At 38.2% G+C, this 18,025-nt stretch overlaps 3 protein-coding genes across 3 annotated transcripts; 2 read left to right on the forward strand and 1 right to left on the reverse strand.

Moving 5' to 3' along the window:
* The first annotated feature begins 1,784 nt into the window (after positions 1–1,784).
* Positions 1,785–12,712, forward strand: gnl2 (guanine nucleotide binding protein-like 2 (nucleolar)). Its single transcript, XM_005925560.3, has 16 exons — positions 1,785–1,998; positions 2,628–2,712; positions 2,830–2,924; positions 3,129–3,268; positions 5,945–6,129; positions 6,233–6,299; positions 6,380–6,538; positions 6,637–6,750; positions 8,366–8,494; positions 9,142–9,246; positions 9,692–9,850; positions 10,659–10,766; positions 10,860–11,341; positions 11,715–11,797; positions 12,032–12,111; positions 12,268–12,712. The coding sequence occupies exons 1-16, from the start codon at positions 1,935–1,937 to the stop codon at positions 12,409–12,411; spliced, it is 2,199 nt and encodes a 732-aa protein (XP_005925622.1). The 5' UTR covers positions 1,785–1,934; the 3' UTR covers positions 12,412–12,712.
* Positions 12,451–14,501, reverse strand: dnali1 (dynein, axonemal, light intermediate chain 1). The gene is made up of 6 exons (XM_005925559.3): positions 14,288–14,501; positions 13,874–14,010; positions 13,636–13,805; positions 13,356–13,534; positions 12,937–13,101; positions 12,451–12,850 (listed from the first exon to the last, which is right to left on the reverse strand). Exons 1-6 carry the CDS (start codon positions 14,366–14,368, stop codon positions 12,815–12,817), a joined length of 768 nt encoding a protein of 255 aa, XP_005925621.1. The 5' UTR covers positions 14,369–14,501; the 3' UTR covers positions 12,451–12,814.
* Positions 14,502–14,831: 330 nt separating this feature from the next.
* Positions 14,832–17,534, forward strand: snip1 (Smad nuclear interacting protein). Its single transcript, XM_014334596.2, has 4 exons — positions 14,832–15,192; positions 15,391–15,517; positions 15,872–16,413; positions 16,604–17,534. The coding sequence occupies exons 1-4, from the start codon at positions 14,984–14,986 to the stop codon at positions 16,854–16,856; spliced, it is 1,131 nt and encodes a 376-aa protein (XP_014190082.1). The 5' UTR covers positions 14,832–14,983; the 3' UTR covers positions 16,857–17,534.
* The last annotated feature ends 491 nt before the right edge of the window (positions 17,535–18,025 follow it).

The raw sequence follows: 18,025 nt of genomic DNA on the forward strand, positions 1-18,025 counted from the left end.
AAGCTAGGACAGCCACTGATGTTTCTTCATTAGTGACAGTTTTCTTGCGTCCACATTTTGGCAAATCCAACACTGAACCAGTTTCACGAAACTTAGCAAGCAGTTTGCTAACTGTAGCATGGGAGATGGGTGGTCTCGTAGGGTGTCTTGCATTGAAATCTGCTGCAATGACCCGGTTACTGCGTTCACCAGATATCAACACAATTTCGATCCGCTCCTCACGTGTTAACCTCTTCGACATGTCAATGGCTGTGAACAAAGAGAAACTTGTAAATAACTCATGAAAGAATAAAGTTACGTTGAAACCAAGCACACCATTGTTTTTCTTGTGACATTACCAATAAGTTTGATGTGTCACATGGCCCTCTTCCTATTGAAAAAACAAAAGTTGTATCCAAGATGGCCGACTTCTAAATGGCCACCATGGTCACCACCCATCTTGAGGAGTTTGCCCCCTCACATATACTAATGTACCACAAACAGGACTTTAATATCACCAACCATTCCCATGTTATTACGGTGTATCCATATAAATGGCCCACCCTGTACTTCAACAGACGCCCTCTGCAGGTAGACAGTTAGTAGCTTTTCCACGGACTGACAACGCATTACCACCGCAGAACCATAATTTCCCTTTAAGTATACTCCAGGCTTTATATTATATATATATATATATTAATATATATATATATATATATATATTATATATATATATTATATATATATATATATATATATATATATATATATATATATTATATTATATATTAATAGTATTGTCAGATTATATATGATATATATATATATATATATATAATTATTTATATATATAAATAATATATATATTATATTATATATATATAATGTATAATATATATATATATTATGTATATATGTATATATATATATATATATATATATATATGTAGTATGATGTATTGATGTATATATATATGAATATGTATATATATATATATATATATGTATATATATATATTATTTATATTATATATATATAGGTAAAATTTAGTAATGTAACCATTACTGATATAATATATATTATTATTATATATATATATTAATATATTATAATTATATAGTATATATATAATATATATATATATATATGTATATGTATATGTATAGTATTATATATATATGTATTATGATATTATATATATGTATATGTATTATATATATATATATATATATATATATATAATATATATATATATATATATATATATATATATATATATATTATATATATATATATATATTGTTTCTTATAATATATCATAGACAATACTATAATATTGGCCATATTATATTTACATTACCACAGTGAGATGACTTTAGTCTCATGAACAACATTAGCTAATTGTTATTTACTAACTAATCTTGAAATGACTGTTCAGTACAGAAATGAAGCCCAACAATCATGTTTTACAGTCCCGTGGTCTCAGCCTCAGATACTCAACTAATCAAAGTTATGTCATGACAAAAATGAATGACCAAATGACCAACAAAACATTTTTCTCCTTCATTTCTGTCATACTATCTCGCGTTTCTCGCGGTTAGTATCATGGTTGCTAGGCAACCTGAACAGCACGACGAAGGCCAGACCGTCCCATTTCACAAGCCTCTCACTTCCGCACTTCTCGTACTTATAGTACGCACCGTACGTAGTACGCGTAGTGCGCGTACTTCAAGCGTGCAGACCCTGAATTGGGACACAGCCCAAGTACGCACGCAGGAGCTTTCTGATTGGTTCTCACCTCCGTCGCTCTATTGATGATGTCCTTCCTGTTCACCCTAAGAACACGTGTAGGGTGTACATTTTCGAGCTGAGGGGAATAACGGCAACAAAACATCGCCGTTCAGACACCTTCGTATTTTTTTCTGTGGAAGGCTTTACCGAGTAAGAGGGCAACATGGTGAAGACACGGTACAAGGGGAAAAGCTCAATAAACCCCTCAACATCCAGCAGCAACCCCGGTGAGCTAACTCTCCCATTAGCCAAACTGCTTGTTTACAGCTAATGCTAATTGTTGCTAGTCATTGTCAGAGAAAGTCATTTTTGCGTTATTTTAGATAATAATAGCGTTGCGTATCAAAATAAGACTTCACAGCGGTGTGATGAATCTAAAACTTAACTGACACTGTTGCGTACACTGTAGGAAGATATAGCCTTTTAAGTTTTGTCGTGTCAAACACCTGTTTTATGAAAGTTAAACATATTTACGGTAAAATCTGAGCCACAATCTTGGGGTGGAAAATGATGCTCCTTTAAAAATGAACGTGTACGGTGTGTCTGGTTAGTAGTCATAACTAGCAATGCAGTATATCTTGATAGGAATTATAAAGTTACGTGTTTGTATAAGCTGTTAACAGCACTATACCGGCACCTTACACTGAAACCCAGTCATTTGTTCAGCACATTTAAAACCGTTTAAGGTAATAAAACATGAATGTTGTTGCACGGTCCTTAGAAAAAAATCAGAGGCCTTAGTTGATTATAAATATGGTATTTCCCTTGCAATAAATTGACTAACAAGTAAGTGCATTGTAATAACATGTGGGTTTCGTTAATGAGCCATTAAAGTAAACATAAATTTATTCGACAGATCGAGCCAAAGGTGCTGGTGGAAACAACATGAGGGACCGAGCCACTATCAAGCGCCTGAATATGTACAGACAAAAACAAAGATGGTAAGCAAATATTTTTATTTTATTTTTTCTTATTATTTTCTTTTTTATTGATATAGTTTACTGTTACAATGTAACGTAAGTGATATGTCAAGAATTAAAGAGATCTTTTGTCCACAGTGATAGCCGTGGAAAAGTCGTCAAACCTTTACAGTACCAGTCCACAGTAGCTCCGGGAACTGTTGCCAGAGTTGAACCTAACATCAAATGGTTTGGTGAGAAATGTCTTTACTGTTGTGTATGTTATAGTGTATACTGTAAATTAATTAAATTGGAGGTAATACCATTTGCTCATATGTTGCTCTTGTTTGAAATATTGTCAGTTGATTTTGTAAAAATAAAATGTTCACTACAATAATACCATATCATTTTTATTCTTATTATATGACTATCGCATATTTCTATACTCTGTATTTAAGCAAATACCCGTGTGATCAAGCAGTCATCCCTCCAGAAATTCCAGGAGGAGATGGAGGCAGTAAAGAAGGATCCATATCGTGTGGTGATGAGACAAAGCAAATTGCCTATGTCCCTTTTGCACGATAGAGTCAAAGCCCATGTGAGTATAAAGGCTTTAAAGCTTATTCTTGTAAGATTTTTATTATATATGTATTGTTATGAACAGTCACCACCAACACACTGAAATTAAAATGAAGCAGTTGAGATGTGTTTGAAGTGCAGAGGTGACATCTTAATTCAAGGAGTTTAACAAAAAATATTGAATTTGTTGTTTAGGAATTACATGTATTTTTATCCATAGTCTTCCATTTTCAGAGGCTCAGAAAAAATAAATAATAATAACTGGATGTGAAACGCTGTCAGGTATAGACCTAACTGTATAATTAAAATGCAAACCTTGGGATCTAAACATGATAACAAAATAATAGCAAAACAACAAATTGTGTCAACAAGGGTAAAAAACAAAAACAAGAGATTTAAAAGAGGACACACAGTTTGCTTGCCTGAGATGTCTAACCATGGCATTACTGGGCATAGGGATCCAGACAACAAAGGCCAACTACTGCAGTAAGAAAACACAAGTAAGCCTTCCAGGATCTCTAACAGCAGCACATGGGGAGTTAGCTGGTTCCAGCTGTGGTGTGGAGGCGAGTCTTTATCGGCTACCTCAGAATTTTAATAAAGGTCAGCAAGGATTGATGTAATATATCACTTTTCCAAGTATGTGTTAATAGCCTGGCAAAATAAAGTGCATTGCATTGATAACAGTATAATGGCAGCATTTATTAAGCTTGCTTTCTCAGAGTTTTACAGGCAACTTCTTAATTGCCTCTTGGGGGTGAATAAAGTCTTCTGATTCTGATTCTGAAACTGCAGATGCCAGGGAGTGTACTTCATCTGACACTGCTTTCTATTTCCGTGTGGATGGAGTGTACCTGAAAGTCGGCACAGAGCCTGTGACAAAATTAATGTTTAAAGAACAAGGCCGCAGAAGAAAGGAATAACTTAATATTAGATAGCTGTCTCTGCAAGTAAGGCTGTTTGGTCAGCTGAGAATGTAAGGAGTCTAAAAATAACTTAGACATTGCATTATTTCAAACATTAAATAAGCAACGCACCCTCAATAAAAGAGAAACTAATAATGTGGTTCGTGCTGAGGCTAAAAGGATAAGTTTCCATGGATTTGAAGTAAATCAGCTGCAGGGTATTTTGGGGTATCCTATTTTTATTTCAGCGAAGCAGGCAGACATCAAAGGTAAAGGGCTACATGTGGGGGGGGGGAATCAGCCGAAACTGCTCTAGCAAACACACTTCTTCACGTTACATTATAAGATGTTGTGGTCTGATGTATCTTCTGATACAGTAGCTGACTGGGGCAGTTGTAGTGATGCATAGTAAAAACGGGATTTAACCCCCCCCCCCGTCCCCCCAAAAAAATAAATAAATAAAAATAAAATCAAAGATTATGTTATTAATAAATAAAGTATGTGATTTAAAGTGTTCTGTAAGCTTAAATATAAATAGCTCTTTGCACATGGGTCTAAACTTGCTTACGACAGTGGGATTAAGAGAGTGATTCTTTTAAAGGGGTTAACAAGTGGCATGTTTATAATTTGAGTAGGAAATAACCAGTAAGTGGAATGCGTTTAATAATGACTAAAGTAAGTAATGCAGATAAAGATCATAGCTATTTTCGTCTGTGTGAGTAAACTCTTTCTTGAGGCTTCATGAGGTGAGACGAATAAGAGGACTCACTTTAATCCTCATACAATTTTTCCTCTGCCCTACTGTGAACCTGAATGTACTGGCTTACGCTAGGCATGAGAGAGCTGCCTTCATCCAGACTTGAATTTTTTTCCCTTCAACATAACCAACACAGTTCTAAATAAAATCCAGTTCTTGTTCTTGTGCCATGTGCTATAGTCCCTCATGAAGTTGAGGCATTTCTTAGAGTGTGAAAGAGTTCAAAATAATCTCTTAATTCATCACCGGGTTACCAGAAGATGACCTTTTATTATTTTTATTAATATTACAATTATGTAACTAAATGGCACAGAAGTGCTAGTAAAGTATGAAAGTGCTCTGTAATCTTAATGTATGATCACTGAATGACCAGTGGAATGATATTGCTCCAAAAGGCAGACAAATTAAGCAAGAGCCAGTGGTTCAGTCAGAAAAATGTGTTTTCAAACAACCAGAGTGCTTTGTAGGACCTCTTGGCAGATAGTTGAGGTGACCTGAGGCTGTAAACAGTGTTGTTTCTGACTAACCTGCTCCTCCACCCCTCGTGGCAGTTTTGCAATAGAGGTATGGCGTGTGTTTTAAGATCGCTGGAACACTTAATCAGCACTGGCATAGTCTTTGCTGTTTCACTGGCTTTGTCGCATATTTGGGTGTTCTGTTTAATATATTCATTTATTGTGTGTTTCTGACTGAAACTGTTGGAGAGCTGTTTGTGACTGTATCACAAACTGTGTTTTAACATTGGAAAAAAAAGAGCTTTATGTTTCCTCTCTGCTTAAATACAGCATGATAATGTTAAATTTAAATGGATTTTGCAGTCCAGCTTCAACATCTGGATCCTTTAAGTGTGTTGTTCATGCTGGAAAGAACAAAGTCCAAACTTAATAAAACCACAGTCATAATTCTATCTGATTTTGTAAATAAATGATATAAGGTCCTGCTGTAAGTATATTGCTGGCAGAGCTATTCACTGTTAATATAAAAACTTTTTTTTTTTTTAATCACAAAATGTTCTATCTTTCTATAATTGCAGAACTCTAAGGTTCACATTCTAGACACGGAGGGTTTTGAGAACACTTTTGGACCTAAGGCTCAAAGAAAGAGGCCCAGTCTTGTTGTGGGCGATGTCAAGGACCTTGTAGAGCAAGCTGAGGCCTCAGCCCTAAGTTATAATGCAGAAAATGACAAAGACCTGGTTACCGAGGACACAGGGGTCCGGTAAGAATTTTCTTTTTGTTTCTTTGTTTTTTTTTGTTTTGAAATGCATTTTTTTCACATTTAAAGTGTCGTTAAATCCCTGCTACTTTTTTATTCACTAAAGGGCGGAAGCACGTGAGGAGATTTTCAAAAAGGGTCAGTCCAAGAGAATCTGGGGAGAACTTTACAAGGTATCGTCTCCACCTTGTGTAGTATGTTAGTGCAGTAAAGTGTTGTGTGGTCATTCTCGAGTCCTCTTTTATTTTTACAGGTGATTGACTCATCTGATGTCATCATCCAAGTGCTGGATGCCCGAGATCCTATGGGAACACGGTCTAAGAGCATTGAAACGTATCTAAAGAAAGAGAAATCCTGGAAACATCTGATCTTTGTTCTAAACAAGTGTGACCTTGTGCCCACCTGGGTCACGGTAAGATATTTACAGCACACCCCCCTGGTTTCCTGTATGACTGGTTGTAGTTGCCTTTTCTTAGTATTAAACTTGGTCTCTGCTCATTGTTAAACCAGAAACGTTGGGTGGCTGTTCTGTCTCAAGAATATCCCACTTTGGCTTTCCACGCCAGCCTCACAAACTCATTTGGTAAGGGCTCTCTCATCCAGCTGCTCAGGCAGTTTGGCAAGGTAAGCAAATGCTTTTTGTTCGAAATGCAAAAACTTTCACAAATAAAATATTTGAGTTGTTTTATTATATAGAGTTTTAAAAAATACATTTATCATCATGTTGTTGTGCAAGATAATAGATTTGTCAACTGGTAGTAATTTGTAACAACTTAATGTGTATATAGCTGTGAACACAATATCTGATGCTTAATTGGGTTAGCTGGGACACTGTAGGCATTTAATGAGCAGTATTTAATGTGTTAATGTTAGAATCACAAACATTGGAATAAACATATCTGTTTGATGACAAGCTACATTGGTTTGTCAATTGTGCATTATTATTGTTTTGCATCATATTTCCTTTAGATTTTTAAACACTTTACTAAACTGTAAAATATGCTTTTAGGTCTTTAAGTAGTTTACATTGACACAATATATTAATTTAGCTGCAGTAAACCACCACAGTGGAGTTTCAATCAAGCTGTAACTGAAGATTGACAGGCTGTCTGCTTTAAATCAAGGGGTTTACCAAAAGTATTGCATTAACTTTTTATAAATCACATCCATATACAGTCCCCCATTTTCAGAGGCTCAAATGTAATTGGCTAATTGACTGAAAGGTAGTTTCATGGTTAGGTGAGTCCCGTTCCTTTGTTATTCCATGACAAATTAAACAGATAACTTATTCGGATCATTTACAACAAGGTACAAACCACTGGTTACAAACATTAAAAGGGCAGGTTAGACCATATCAGAGGACATGTGAAAGAGTCTCCGCAGTTCTGGAAAACAAATCACTGAAAACCGAGATGAACTTTTATCAGAGTAATGGATAGAGAAAAGTATAGAGAAGGAGAGAAACAGCGCATGAGCTGATTAATCCCACATTATATTTCAAACATAGTAGAAGCAATGTCATAACATAGACATGTATGGCTGCCAGTGGACATGGACCACTTGTGTTTACTGATGATGTGACTGCTGATATAAGTAGCAAAATGAATTTGCACTTCACTGCGCAAATGGATAATGATCCAAAACATACTGCAAAAGAAACCCAAGAGATTCTCAAGGCAAATAAATGGAATATTCTTCACTGGCCAAGACAGTCACCTGATCTCAACCCAACATGAACATGCTTTTGAGTTACAGAAGACAAAACTGAAGCTGTTTTTCAAAAGAGGGCAGCAGCTGAAGACAGCTGCAGTAAAGGCCTGGTACACCATGTGAAAGAAGGACATGCAGCATCTGGTGATGTCCATTAGTTCTAGACTTCAGGCTGTCTTTCTGAGGTTACTTTTCAGCTTCTGAAAATGGGGAACTGTGTATAAAAATGGCAGTAACTCCTGAACATTTAACTCGGTGCATTTTTGTTAAACCACTTGAATTAAAGCTGAAATGAAGCACATTTTTTTTATCCACTGTGGTGGTCTACAGAGGCTAAACTACAAAGAATGCTTCATTGTCCCAAAACTGTGCTGTGTTCCACACAGTTACAACCATAACATTAGATTATGTGTTGCCCTGACTGCCCTGGCAGCATACTTGAGAAAAGCTTGAAAGAGACAACAGAGGAATTACATCCCTTCAAAGAGGACTGACAAAGACTTCCTGACTTTATTTTTCCCTCACGCAGCTCCACACAGACAAAAAACAAATAAGTGTGGGTTTCATCGGATATCCAAATGTTGGAAAAAGCTCGATCATCAACACTCTGAGGTCAAAGAAGGTTTGCAATGTTGCACCCCTCGCTGGAGAAACGAAGGTAAAATCAATGTATCGTATTAACTATACAGTAGTTAGGTTCACATGATTATATTTTGGGTTTAGTCAAAGTCCCGTTGCTGCTTAATGTTGATGGCTTCAATAACAGAAGCAGTCTACCCTCTGTTTTTAAAAATATAACTGAAAAACTAAGTGGAGAGTAAAAGAGTAAAAACAACCATTTTTTATCCTTCATTTCCTCTCTCTTCATCTGTTTATCCTTTTTGGAAACAAATGAAGGGTTGAAACCTTGGCGTACAAAGACCGGTCAAGGGGAAAGTCAGGGAAAAATGGCTTTACCTTTAGAGCCAAAATTGTAAGCTTGGACTGTAACTGAGCAGTTTTTCTGCACACCTATCCAGTGACTCTCATAGGCCTGTGGCCAGCAGTGCTTTATTTCCCACCTTGTGTTTTATTCTCAGCACATACTCAGCAATTACGAAAGCCAAACAAGGTTATGATCCGTAGCACTTTCATAGATCACGTACATTTTGCTTTCCCACTTATAATTCTTTCAGCAGTTTTTCCTTGTTTTAAGATTTTATATCAAATGATACCAACAAGGTGAAATGTGTTTCTCATCGTTTGTGAAACAGAATTTCATGGACCACACATACAGCGTTAATCTTTCTCTCTCTTTTGTTTAAGGTGTGGCAGTACATCACTTTGATGAGGCGCATCTTCCTCATTGACTGCCCTGGTGTTGTCTACCCCTCAGAAGACAGTGAATCTGATATTGTTTTGAAAGGAGTAGTAAGTCTGTTTTTTAAAGTTTATTCCAATTGATTTTTTTTTTTAATTAATTAATTTGATTGAGTTTTTTTAATGTCTGCCACTGCAGTATAATAAGAAGGGTGAATTTATTTGGACTTCCCATAAAACTAGGAAAAACAATAACATCTGAAAATCTAAGCACAGATCCGAGAAATGGTGTCCTGGTAACTTAGTATAATCCACCGAACTGTTAATGTTGTATTTTTAACAGTCTCGAGGATTCGGGGAATAACGAACTGAGACTTTAAAGTGGTTTGGGCTTCATAATGCTAATACCCAACTGTTTTTAAAAATGTCTTTATCTGCTCTATTTCTGATCCTCTGGATCCTTGTGGGGCATATTCACCCTTAAAGTCAGCGTAACTGAAAGGTTGCACGTTCACGTCTTAAAGTACTCATCTTTTTCTTTCCCCTTTTTGCAAAGGTTCAAGTGGAAAAGATCAAGAACCCAGAGGAGCACATCGGTGCAGTACTGGAGCGGGCCAAACCAGAATACATTCAGAAGACCTACCGCATCCCTACTTGGAACTGTGCTGATGACTTTCTTGAGAAACTGGCATTTCGCACAGGGAAACTTTTGAAGGTTCATTTTCTTATTTAGAGGCTATACTTGAAAACTGCTTTGTATTTTTTTCCAAACATTTGCTTTATAAGTTCTGATGATATAAAAAATATATAATTTTATAGCTACAATGGAGCATTTTAACTCATTGTATGTGTAAGAGGTAATGGTTAAGGTTTATTTTTCAGCTTGGGTATTTATTGTGCTGTTTTTCTAGAAACAAGTGTTTTAATGCCTCTGTGTAGTTTTGTGGGGAAGTTAATGACTGCTGACTTTGCTGCAAAAGCAGGTTTTACAAACATTTTTCCCCTTAAAGTTGTGTTCCTACCAACTTCATTGTTGCACATTTCTCCCATGTATTTGAATTTAGGACTCTCCTTGAGCCTTATTTCTCTCTAAAAATGCTGTACTGTCTTGACATTTTCTCTGAAATATGGCGTAGGCAGAAATCTAGAGAAGGCAGGACTGAAACAAAAACAGCCCTCCCCCCCTGAAGAGCTTGGGTCTTATGTATGTGCTGTGTATGCATTTAAAAAAGTTACATTCACTTCATTCTCCACATAGGACACGATGAGCTCTTATTTACCAGATGGAAACTCTCTGCTTAACTGATTGTACCGCCAAACTTTCTTTCTGCTTGGACTCTCTCCTTTCACTGCCAAATGTTTAAGTCTGAAAATAGAGTCCAGAAGAGCTGCAGGGCTACAGCTGCCTCTGAAACACTAGATATATATATATTTTTTAAATGTATTTATTTATTGCTGCCTACTTCAGCTTTAAATCACTAAGTCTTAAGATGTCTTAGCAATCTCTTCTTGTTTTTGTACAGGGCGGTGAGCCAGATCTCGCCACAGTCTCTAAAATGGTATTGAATGACTGGCAGAGAGGACGTATCCCCTTCTTTGTGAAACCCCCTGGACCTGAAGGAGATCAAGAGGTAAGATTACACTGAATTTCTCTCTAGGGCTTTTTAAGCGCACCAAACTGTGCCCTCAGTGTAAACCTGTTTTTATTGCTGTGTTTTCGCTAGGATGAGAAGCCACTGCCAGTTGCAGGACCGTCGGAGGTAGTAGAGCATGTGCAGAAGGAACAACCAGACAATCCGGACGCCATCTCAGAGGAACGTGAGGAAGAACAGCAGAGACAGAAGGAACAGGTCCAGAAGATTCTGGCTAATGTCAGACAAAACTTTGGCAAAATCAGTGTGGCTCCAGAGTTCAGTGAGGAAGACTTAGTTCCCATGGACATGCCTGATCTGGACATGTCAGATTTTTCTGGCTCTGATGGTGAGGAAGATGAGGGCACAGAGGAAAACGAAGGCAAAGAGGAAGATGCGACAAGCGTTGAACCAGCTGATGAAGTGACTGACATCTCTGAGCCCACAACCTCTCAGACTGAAAAGACAAACGGCAGCAAGAGTTCACGGGAGGTCATACGTGAGCTGGATGTGAAAATCGCCAAGTACAAGCAGTTTCTGGACCGAGCCAAATCCAATCGCTTCTCTGCAATCCGGTCAGTCTGCTCAAGCCCAAACCTCATTCGCATATTTTCTTTGTCTTGTGTACTGCCACCATTGTGTTTCGTCCAGTAACGTAATGTGAAGTTGTCAGACATAGAGATGCCACGCATTTTAGGTGGTCCGTGCTAACCAGCCTTGAAGCTGCTGATGACTAGCAGTGATCATTTTGATGCCATAACGTTTGTGTCTTTTGTGTTCTTTAATGCTTGTGTTGAATTTCAGCACACACTGAAGAACAAAGTCAAGTAACCGCTGTATAGTTAATCTGAGCCTAATTTAATTACTGTTCATTTCAGCTGACCCCAACAGGGATAAACTGTTTGCCTTGTTTTGTAATGATTTACTTTTTTCCATTTCTTTGGACAGGATACCTAAGGCGCTTTCTGACAAAGTGTTCACAGACATCAAGACTAAACAGTCAGCAGCGACTAAGCAAGCACAGAAGAAAGGTAGTCAGTCAGCTTGTTTGTTATGACTTTGTATGGTTCTGGATGTAAAAATAATTTGGGAAAGGCTTTATCAGATGTGGTTAAGGTCCAATAAACCTTCTGCAGTTCCAACAGAATAATCAATTACTGATATTTATCAACTTGATATTTTGCACAAACTTTAGATTTGAATGGGTACGTCAAGTTAACATTCAGGCAGTGACATCAGATCTGTTCATCTTTCTTTGAATTCAGCTCCAAACCAGAGGGGTAAAAAGAGGAAAGCTGAGGAGGGTGAGGACCTGGCCCAGCTGAACAGACTCACGTCTAAACAGGTATGCGGTGTTTGTTCTCTCTGATGTCAAACAGGCCAGATTTCTCTGGTGAATGTTCTTCTTACTGATGTAACATTGGAAATGAAAAGCTCTGGTCTTTTTTAGAAGAAGATTTCACTTTTTTTCCTCTTCTGTTTCTCTTTTCTTTCTCTACAGAGAAGAGCAATGGATCGTGCTCAGAGGACGAAGAAAGTTGGCGTACGTTATTATGAAACTCACAATGTGAAGAACAAGAACAAGAACAAAAAAATCCCAGCATCAGGCACAGAAGGTCAAAATACCAAGAAATCGAAGCACTAGACTGGAGTTGAATAAAATAAAACACACATGTAAGAAATCTGTATCTAAATTAGCCTGAAGCTATTTTTATTGGGATAAAAAAAAGGTTGGCAGAAGGTGGAACACTAAGGTGGTCTTAATCAACTTGATGCCTTATCTTCATGACTGTTGTAACTTTGTCCCCTCAGTGCAGAACTGTATTTGAATGAAATTTCATTCATCATATACAAGTGTACTGCTCTCTTGACGTTCAAGAGCAATGTGCAGTAGTTGTTTGAAGTGTACTTGTTATGCCAGAACAATAAAACATTTGTAAATTACACAAAGTTTTTACTTTAATGTATCATTAAGCAATAAGATGAATTACAAGTGAACACAATCTTGTACAGAGAAATGCCAGCTAAGTGTTTGTTTGTTTGTTTTTTTACTTCTTTGGTGCAATTATCTCTTCCAGTTGAGCCTGAAAAGAAAAAAGGGGTGATTAAGAAATCTTTAGACAACACAATCTACAAGAATTATTCTCTGATATGTAATTGAAAAAGTCACCTTAAGCTGTTGGTTGGTTCTCTTTAGGAACTGGATCTCGTCATCGTGCCTCTTTTCCTCTAGCTGTCGCTTTTCAGCTTCTATCTTCTCAACTGTTTCACATTTAGCCTTCTCTTCATTCAGCGCCTTCTTCAGTTCTTGTTTCTCGTTCTCTAGCTCCAAAATCTGCCCGTATAACAACGCATACGTGTGAGTTTGTTATTGATGCAGGGTCAATCCTGTAAAAAGCACTGCAGCCACTGTCATTGTACAGTAACTGTAAAATAGAGAAATTGTGCTCTCTGCTGGACTCCTAGCTAAATGACAGCTGAACTACATGAGTGGCGAAGTAAGTTTCCCAGCATCTATAAATTGCTTAGTATTAAAAATATATATTGTGACCCTGTATTTGTAACTCATAAGGAACTTGATATCCTTACTCTGTTTTTCATATCAGCTTCGCCCTTCTTAGCCTGCAGTGCCTTTCTCATGCCGTAAGCTATGCTGCTTTCATACACGGTCTGGTAGGCAGCAATGGTCATCTGAATCTCATCTCTGACCAGCCACAATAGCATACCCCTCTCAGCGCAGTTGATGGTTACCTGTCTGAGTAATTCATCTCAAAAGAAAAAGAATGACAAAAAAACTTATGTGATTTATTGTATTTCTGTGTATTGATTCTACCTTCTATAATCAGCAACATCTCAGCTTCTTCCTTACCAAAACACTGGGAATAGAGCTCCCTGCGGACAGGGCAGATTCCTGTTTCTTTGGCCTGTCTTTGCTGCAGTTTTGTGTTTAGGAGTTCTTCTAGGTGCAACACATCTGCTCTCGTACAAGGTGTACTGGATACTTTCTGCACCCACAGTTGGTTTCCCTCCATCCACTCCCTGTAAGAGGAAAATTTGTAAAGTTCTGAACTTGCTGAAGAACACGCTATGGATAGGAAAAACTCTACCTGGGTGGGAGGATTGAATTGAGGAGCTCCTCATTTTCCTGCTTAGTAGCCTCAGTAGATGCTGGTTTTGGTTTAGGAGGTGGTGGAACAGGTGTAGAGTCAATGGGCTGCTGAGGGCTTACTTTCAAAGGGCGTCCCTGTAGTGACAGATGTTTCATAAACTATCAGACAAACATATTATTACCCTGATTTGATTTTTTAAATGACTGATACATTTTCGTAAATCTATTATAAAATACACCTTACAGAACCACCTTGTAACTGTGTATGCATGCAAATATATTAGTGGATGTAAGTATAATTGCATTAAGCTTTAATCAGACTCTCGGGATCTTGGATAGCATAACTTTTACATTAATCTCAAATCTATCCCTGAGACTTGTGCCATAAACACGGCTGGCTCGATAAACTCACCTTTGGTGATTTTCTGTCTGTGCTTTTGTTGACCAGAACTGGATTGTCGTATTTCAGCAGCGTGTCAGCTGGAGGAATCATTGTCGTTTACAATAGAGGAATAGAATAAACTTATACAGTAAAACCTGAAACTTCTTGGTCTAGCGTTTAGTTACATAAAGTTCACGCTCATTGTTTGGGTTGTCTTGGCAACAATGTCCGTTACGTTTTAATGTGTGCGAGCGGAATCAGCGCTTAGCTCCAGGAGTACAGGCTAGTGACACTTTTTTTTTCAAAAATTCTTTTGAGATAAATGCATTTTTATCAGTATTTAAAAAAATCTATTTAAAAGAGCCAAGTGGGATGTTTGTTTGTTTTTTACTTTTACCACCTTGTGTGTCTTTTACTTTTCCTATGCCTTTTTTGTTTGTTTTGTGTTTACTGGCTGCATCAAGTAAAAGTAATGTGTGTTAAACGAATATGTAAATAATGAAAGAATGTGCCAGCTTTTTCAATACACTAAATATTTAGGCTGTACAGGAAATAAACTGGCCGGCATCTCATGTCGGAACCAACGTGAGACATGGACACTGGCGGAGCTTAATTCTCGGTGAACCTCGGGAAGCGGAAGTGCGTGATCTCGGCGTAACGGGCGAAGTTTGTTACATGCCGAGGCTTTTGTTTTTTTTGTACATACAGTGGTGTGGTTGAAAATGTATGCTTTTTAGGTTATACAACGGTCGATTTGAGAGAATTATTTTAAGCATGGCCAAAGAGAAGCGACACAGGAGAAGAGAAAGTCCGGAGCGTGAAGCCGAAGTAAAGATAAAGCAGGAGAAACTGAGCCCTGCTAGGCCACAGAGATCACGCCGCTCCAGGTCGAGATCCCCCGGCAACTCCAGTCCACAGAGAGGAGGAACGAGTCGGTGTGTGCACTAAAGTTATCATACCACCTTAATTTTGCCACATGTGTCATATTGATCAACTTGACAACCGTGACAGAGTCAGTTTTGAGTATATCGCTGTAGTACTTACTTGGGCTAGCTACAGCCACTAGTTGCATCTCAACGGTGGGAAATGTCGTGTGAACGGTCGCTTAATACTCTCTTGTGTTCTTCATTTAGGTCACCTGCAAGGACGAGGGACCGTTCACCAGGTAGAAGGGGAACCTCTCCCGCCAGAAGAAGCAGCAGATCTCCGAGAAAAAGGAGAAGCCGTAGTCCTCACCACGGGGATGTCAGAGTAAAGCGGGTGATTAGTTTCAAATTATTGGGAAACATTTTGCAATTCAGCAGCACCACTGGAGTGTAAAGTGATCTAGGTGGTATAAAGTACTCATCTGGAATTTACCACACAGAAGCTTGTGTAACCCAAGTGCTAGTCAGATAGTACTAACAGTCTGAGGCAGTCTGTTTTCTGTGTAGAGACCCAACATTGGTCTACAGTTGTCCCATTTTTAATGTTTTTCAGAGGCATCTGGCAGTAATGACAATATATGTCAAACAAACTAGAGCCCACTATTCCATACTGAAGGGTAATGCAGTACAACATAATTAACTACTCAAAAATGTAACTGTGTAAGTATTCTGTAAATATATGTCACAGGAACGGGATGAGCATAGAGCTAGCGGCGACGAGAGAAGAAGAAGAAATGAGCAACCAGAGGACAGACGGAGTAGGTGGGAATCTGATAGGCCACGGGAGAGAGAGCGCGGTGGGGAGAGGCATAGGGAGCGAAATGCTCTTGCCTCTCAACAAGCTGAACGACAGCAGCAAGATGAGAGACGCAGGGAAAATCGCCAGCGACGTGAAGAAAACCAAGAGCGAGACTTGGGGAGGTCAGAAGAAGAGGGTGATGAGGCAAGTGCTGCTCCTGCTGTGAAAGAGAAGCCAAACTTTGAACTTTCAGGGGCACTCACAGAAGACACAAACACATTTCGGGGAGTGGTGATCAAGTACAACGAGCCGCCTGAGGCTCGGATTCCGAAGCGCCGATGGCGACTGTACCCTTTCAAGAATGATGAGGCTCTTCCAGTCATGTACATTCACAGACAGAGTGCCTATTTGTTGGGGCGACAGAGAAGAATTGCTGATATCCCGATTGATCACCCATCCTGCTCCAAGCAACATGCAGTATTCCAGTACAGGTAGGAAGAACAGTCATCAGCACATTTTTATTTATTTTTTTACTCTAGTTTTCTTTTTGTTTGAAAAGCATGCTCGATCTGTGGTGATTACTATTTACTATTGTTGTTGTCCAATATGTTGAATGACTCTTTAGTCGTGATCCCCATTTGCAAATAGATCATGTCCACCATTCTGTCTTCATTTCCGCAGACTGGTGGAGTTTACGCGGGCAGATGGCACCACGGGCCGGAGGGTAAAGCCTTACATTATTGACCTTGGCTCTGGCAATGGCACTTATCTGAACAACCAGCGTATCGAGCCCCAGCGGTACTATGAACTCAAAGAAAAAGATGTCATAAAATTTGGCTTCAGCAGCCGTGAATACGTGCTGCTTCACGAGTTCTCAGACACAACCGAGGTAGACGCCAAGCAGGAAGAGGAAGACGAGGGCCTTGATGAGTAAATTGTTCCAAAGTACTTGATTGCCGATGTTCATTCAGGTTAGATAATATCATCATCAAAAACAACAACAGAAAAAGAACTGTTTCTGCAGGGAATGGAGCAATAAGTTTGAACTGGTAAATGCAGGAACTGATTTAAATAATGGAACAGGATTTGTTGGTGTATATTGTGTAATTACTGATCTCTTGCTTGAACCTGCCACAGCTGTCTCAAAGAAGACTTTTTCTCAGGTTGTATAATGTCTATGTGATAAGTGACGGATCTTACATCTCACATTGCTCGCATTACATTAAGATGTGCTCAGTGACAGATAAAGATATCTCACCAATCTATAGTTATATATTCTATATTTTTTTGCACCACAGCACTTAGTGCAAAGCATAGCTAATCATCTATGTCCATGCTATATGTGTCAGTGTACATTACATTATTGGAATGTGAACTCTAGATTCATGTTTAAAAAGCATTTTTATTGTCAGAGTAAACATTGCAGTATAAGATGTAAGGATATTTCCTTTTCCTTTTTTTGTCTTTGCTTGTAGTGCAGGAAAAAATTATTTACGCTGTTGTGTTCCCTTGCACTACTGGAATCTGTATGCACCATTCTTATTTTTGCCCATTCATAGAAGTTCATAGTAAATTTTCATTTTTGTACTGTAAATAAATTTTTGAAGAGTTTTATTGGAGCAAACTGGTGTCCGTTTGTTTCATAAAATGTCCCGTTTTAAGGAGGACAATAGGCACCATAATTATTTAACAAGTGGGTAATACAATTTGTTTATGATAATTTAAGCCTTTTAATTACAGTACTTTCTAATAGTCATCATCATTTATTTATATAGCACTTTTAAAACACCTGGTAGACCAAAGTGTTGTACAATATAAATATAGTAATAGCAAAAAGCAGAAATAGCAATAAAATTAATTTAAAAAAAAATGTCAGTCACCCACAGACTTAAAAGCCAGGGAATAAAAATAGGCTTTTAATCTGGACTTAAAAACTGGCACTGATGTAGCTTGTCTAATATGGAGAGGAAGGCTATTCCAAAGCATTGGAGCCGCAACAGAGAACGCTCGGTCTCCTCTAAGCTTTAGCCGTGACTTTGGGACTGAAAGCAACAGTTGCTCAGCTGACCGAAGCAAACGAATAGGGACACGAGGCCTCAACAA

This window comes from Haplochromis burtoni, unplaced genomic scaffold, assembly GCF_018398535.1.
Source record: "Haplochromis burtoni strain Fernald_Lab_line unplaced genomic scaffold, NCSU_Asbu1 Contig_84, whole genome shotgun sequence".
Taxonomy (NCBI): Eukaryota; Metazoa; Chordata; class Actinopteri; order Cichliformes; family Cichlidae; genus Haplochromis; species Haplochromis burtoni.

Excerpts from the sequence above, each read along its gene's own strand:
- gnl2 (XM_005925560.3), top strand. The coding sequence starts at position 1,935 with ATGGTGAAGACACGGTACAAGGGGAAAAGCTCAATAAACCCCTCAACA. Across the intron at positions 2,925-3,128 it reads ACCTAACATCAAATGGTTTG|CAAATACCCGTGTGATCAAG; the intron begins GTGAGAAATGTC and ends TCTGTATTTAAG. Across the intron at positions 9,851-10,658 it reads GCACAGGGAAACTTTTGAAG|GGCGGTGAGCCAGATCTCGC; the intron begins GTTCATTTTCTT and ends GTTTTTGTACAG.
- dnali1 (XM_005925559.3), bottom strand. The coding sequence starts at position 14,368 with ATGATTCCTCCAGCTGACACGCTGCTGAAATACGACAATCCAGTTCTG. Across the intron at positions 14,011-14,287 it reads CAGACAGAAAATCACCAAAG|GGACGCCCTTTGAAAGTAAG; the intron begins GTGAGTTTATCG and ends CTGTCACTACAG. Across the intron at positions 13,806-13,873 it reads AATTCAATCCTCCCACCCAG|GGAGTGGATGGAGGGAAACC; the intron begins GTAGAGTTTTTC and ends TTCCTCTTACAG.
- snip1 (XM_014334596.2), top strand. The coding sequence starts at position 14,984 with ATGCTTTTTAGGTTATACAACGGTCGATTTGAGAGAATTATTTTAAGC. Across the intron at positions 15,193-15,390 it reads CAGAGAGGAGGAACGAGTCG|GTCACCTGCAAGGACGAGGG; the intron begins GTGTGTGCACTA and ends TTCTTCATTTAG. Across the intron at positions 15,518-15,871 it reads GGGATGTCAGAGTAAAGCGG|GAACGGGATGAGCATAGAGC; the intron begins GTGATTAGTTTC and ends TATATGTCACAG.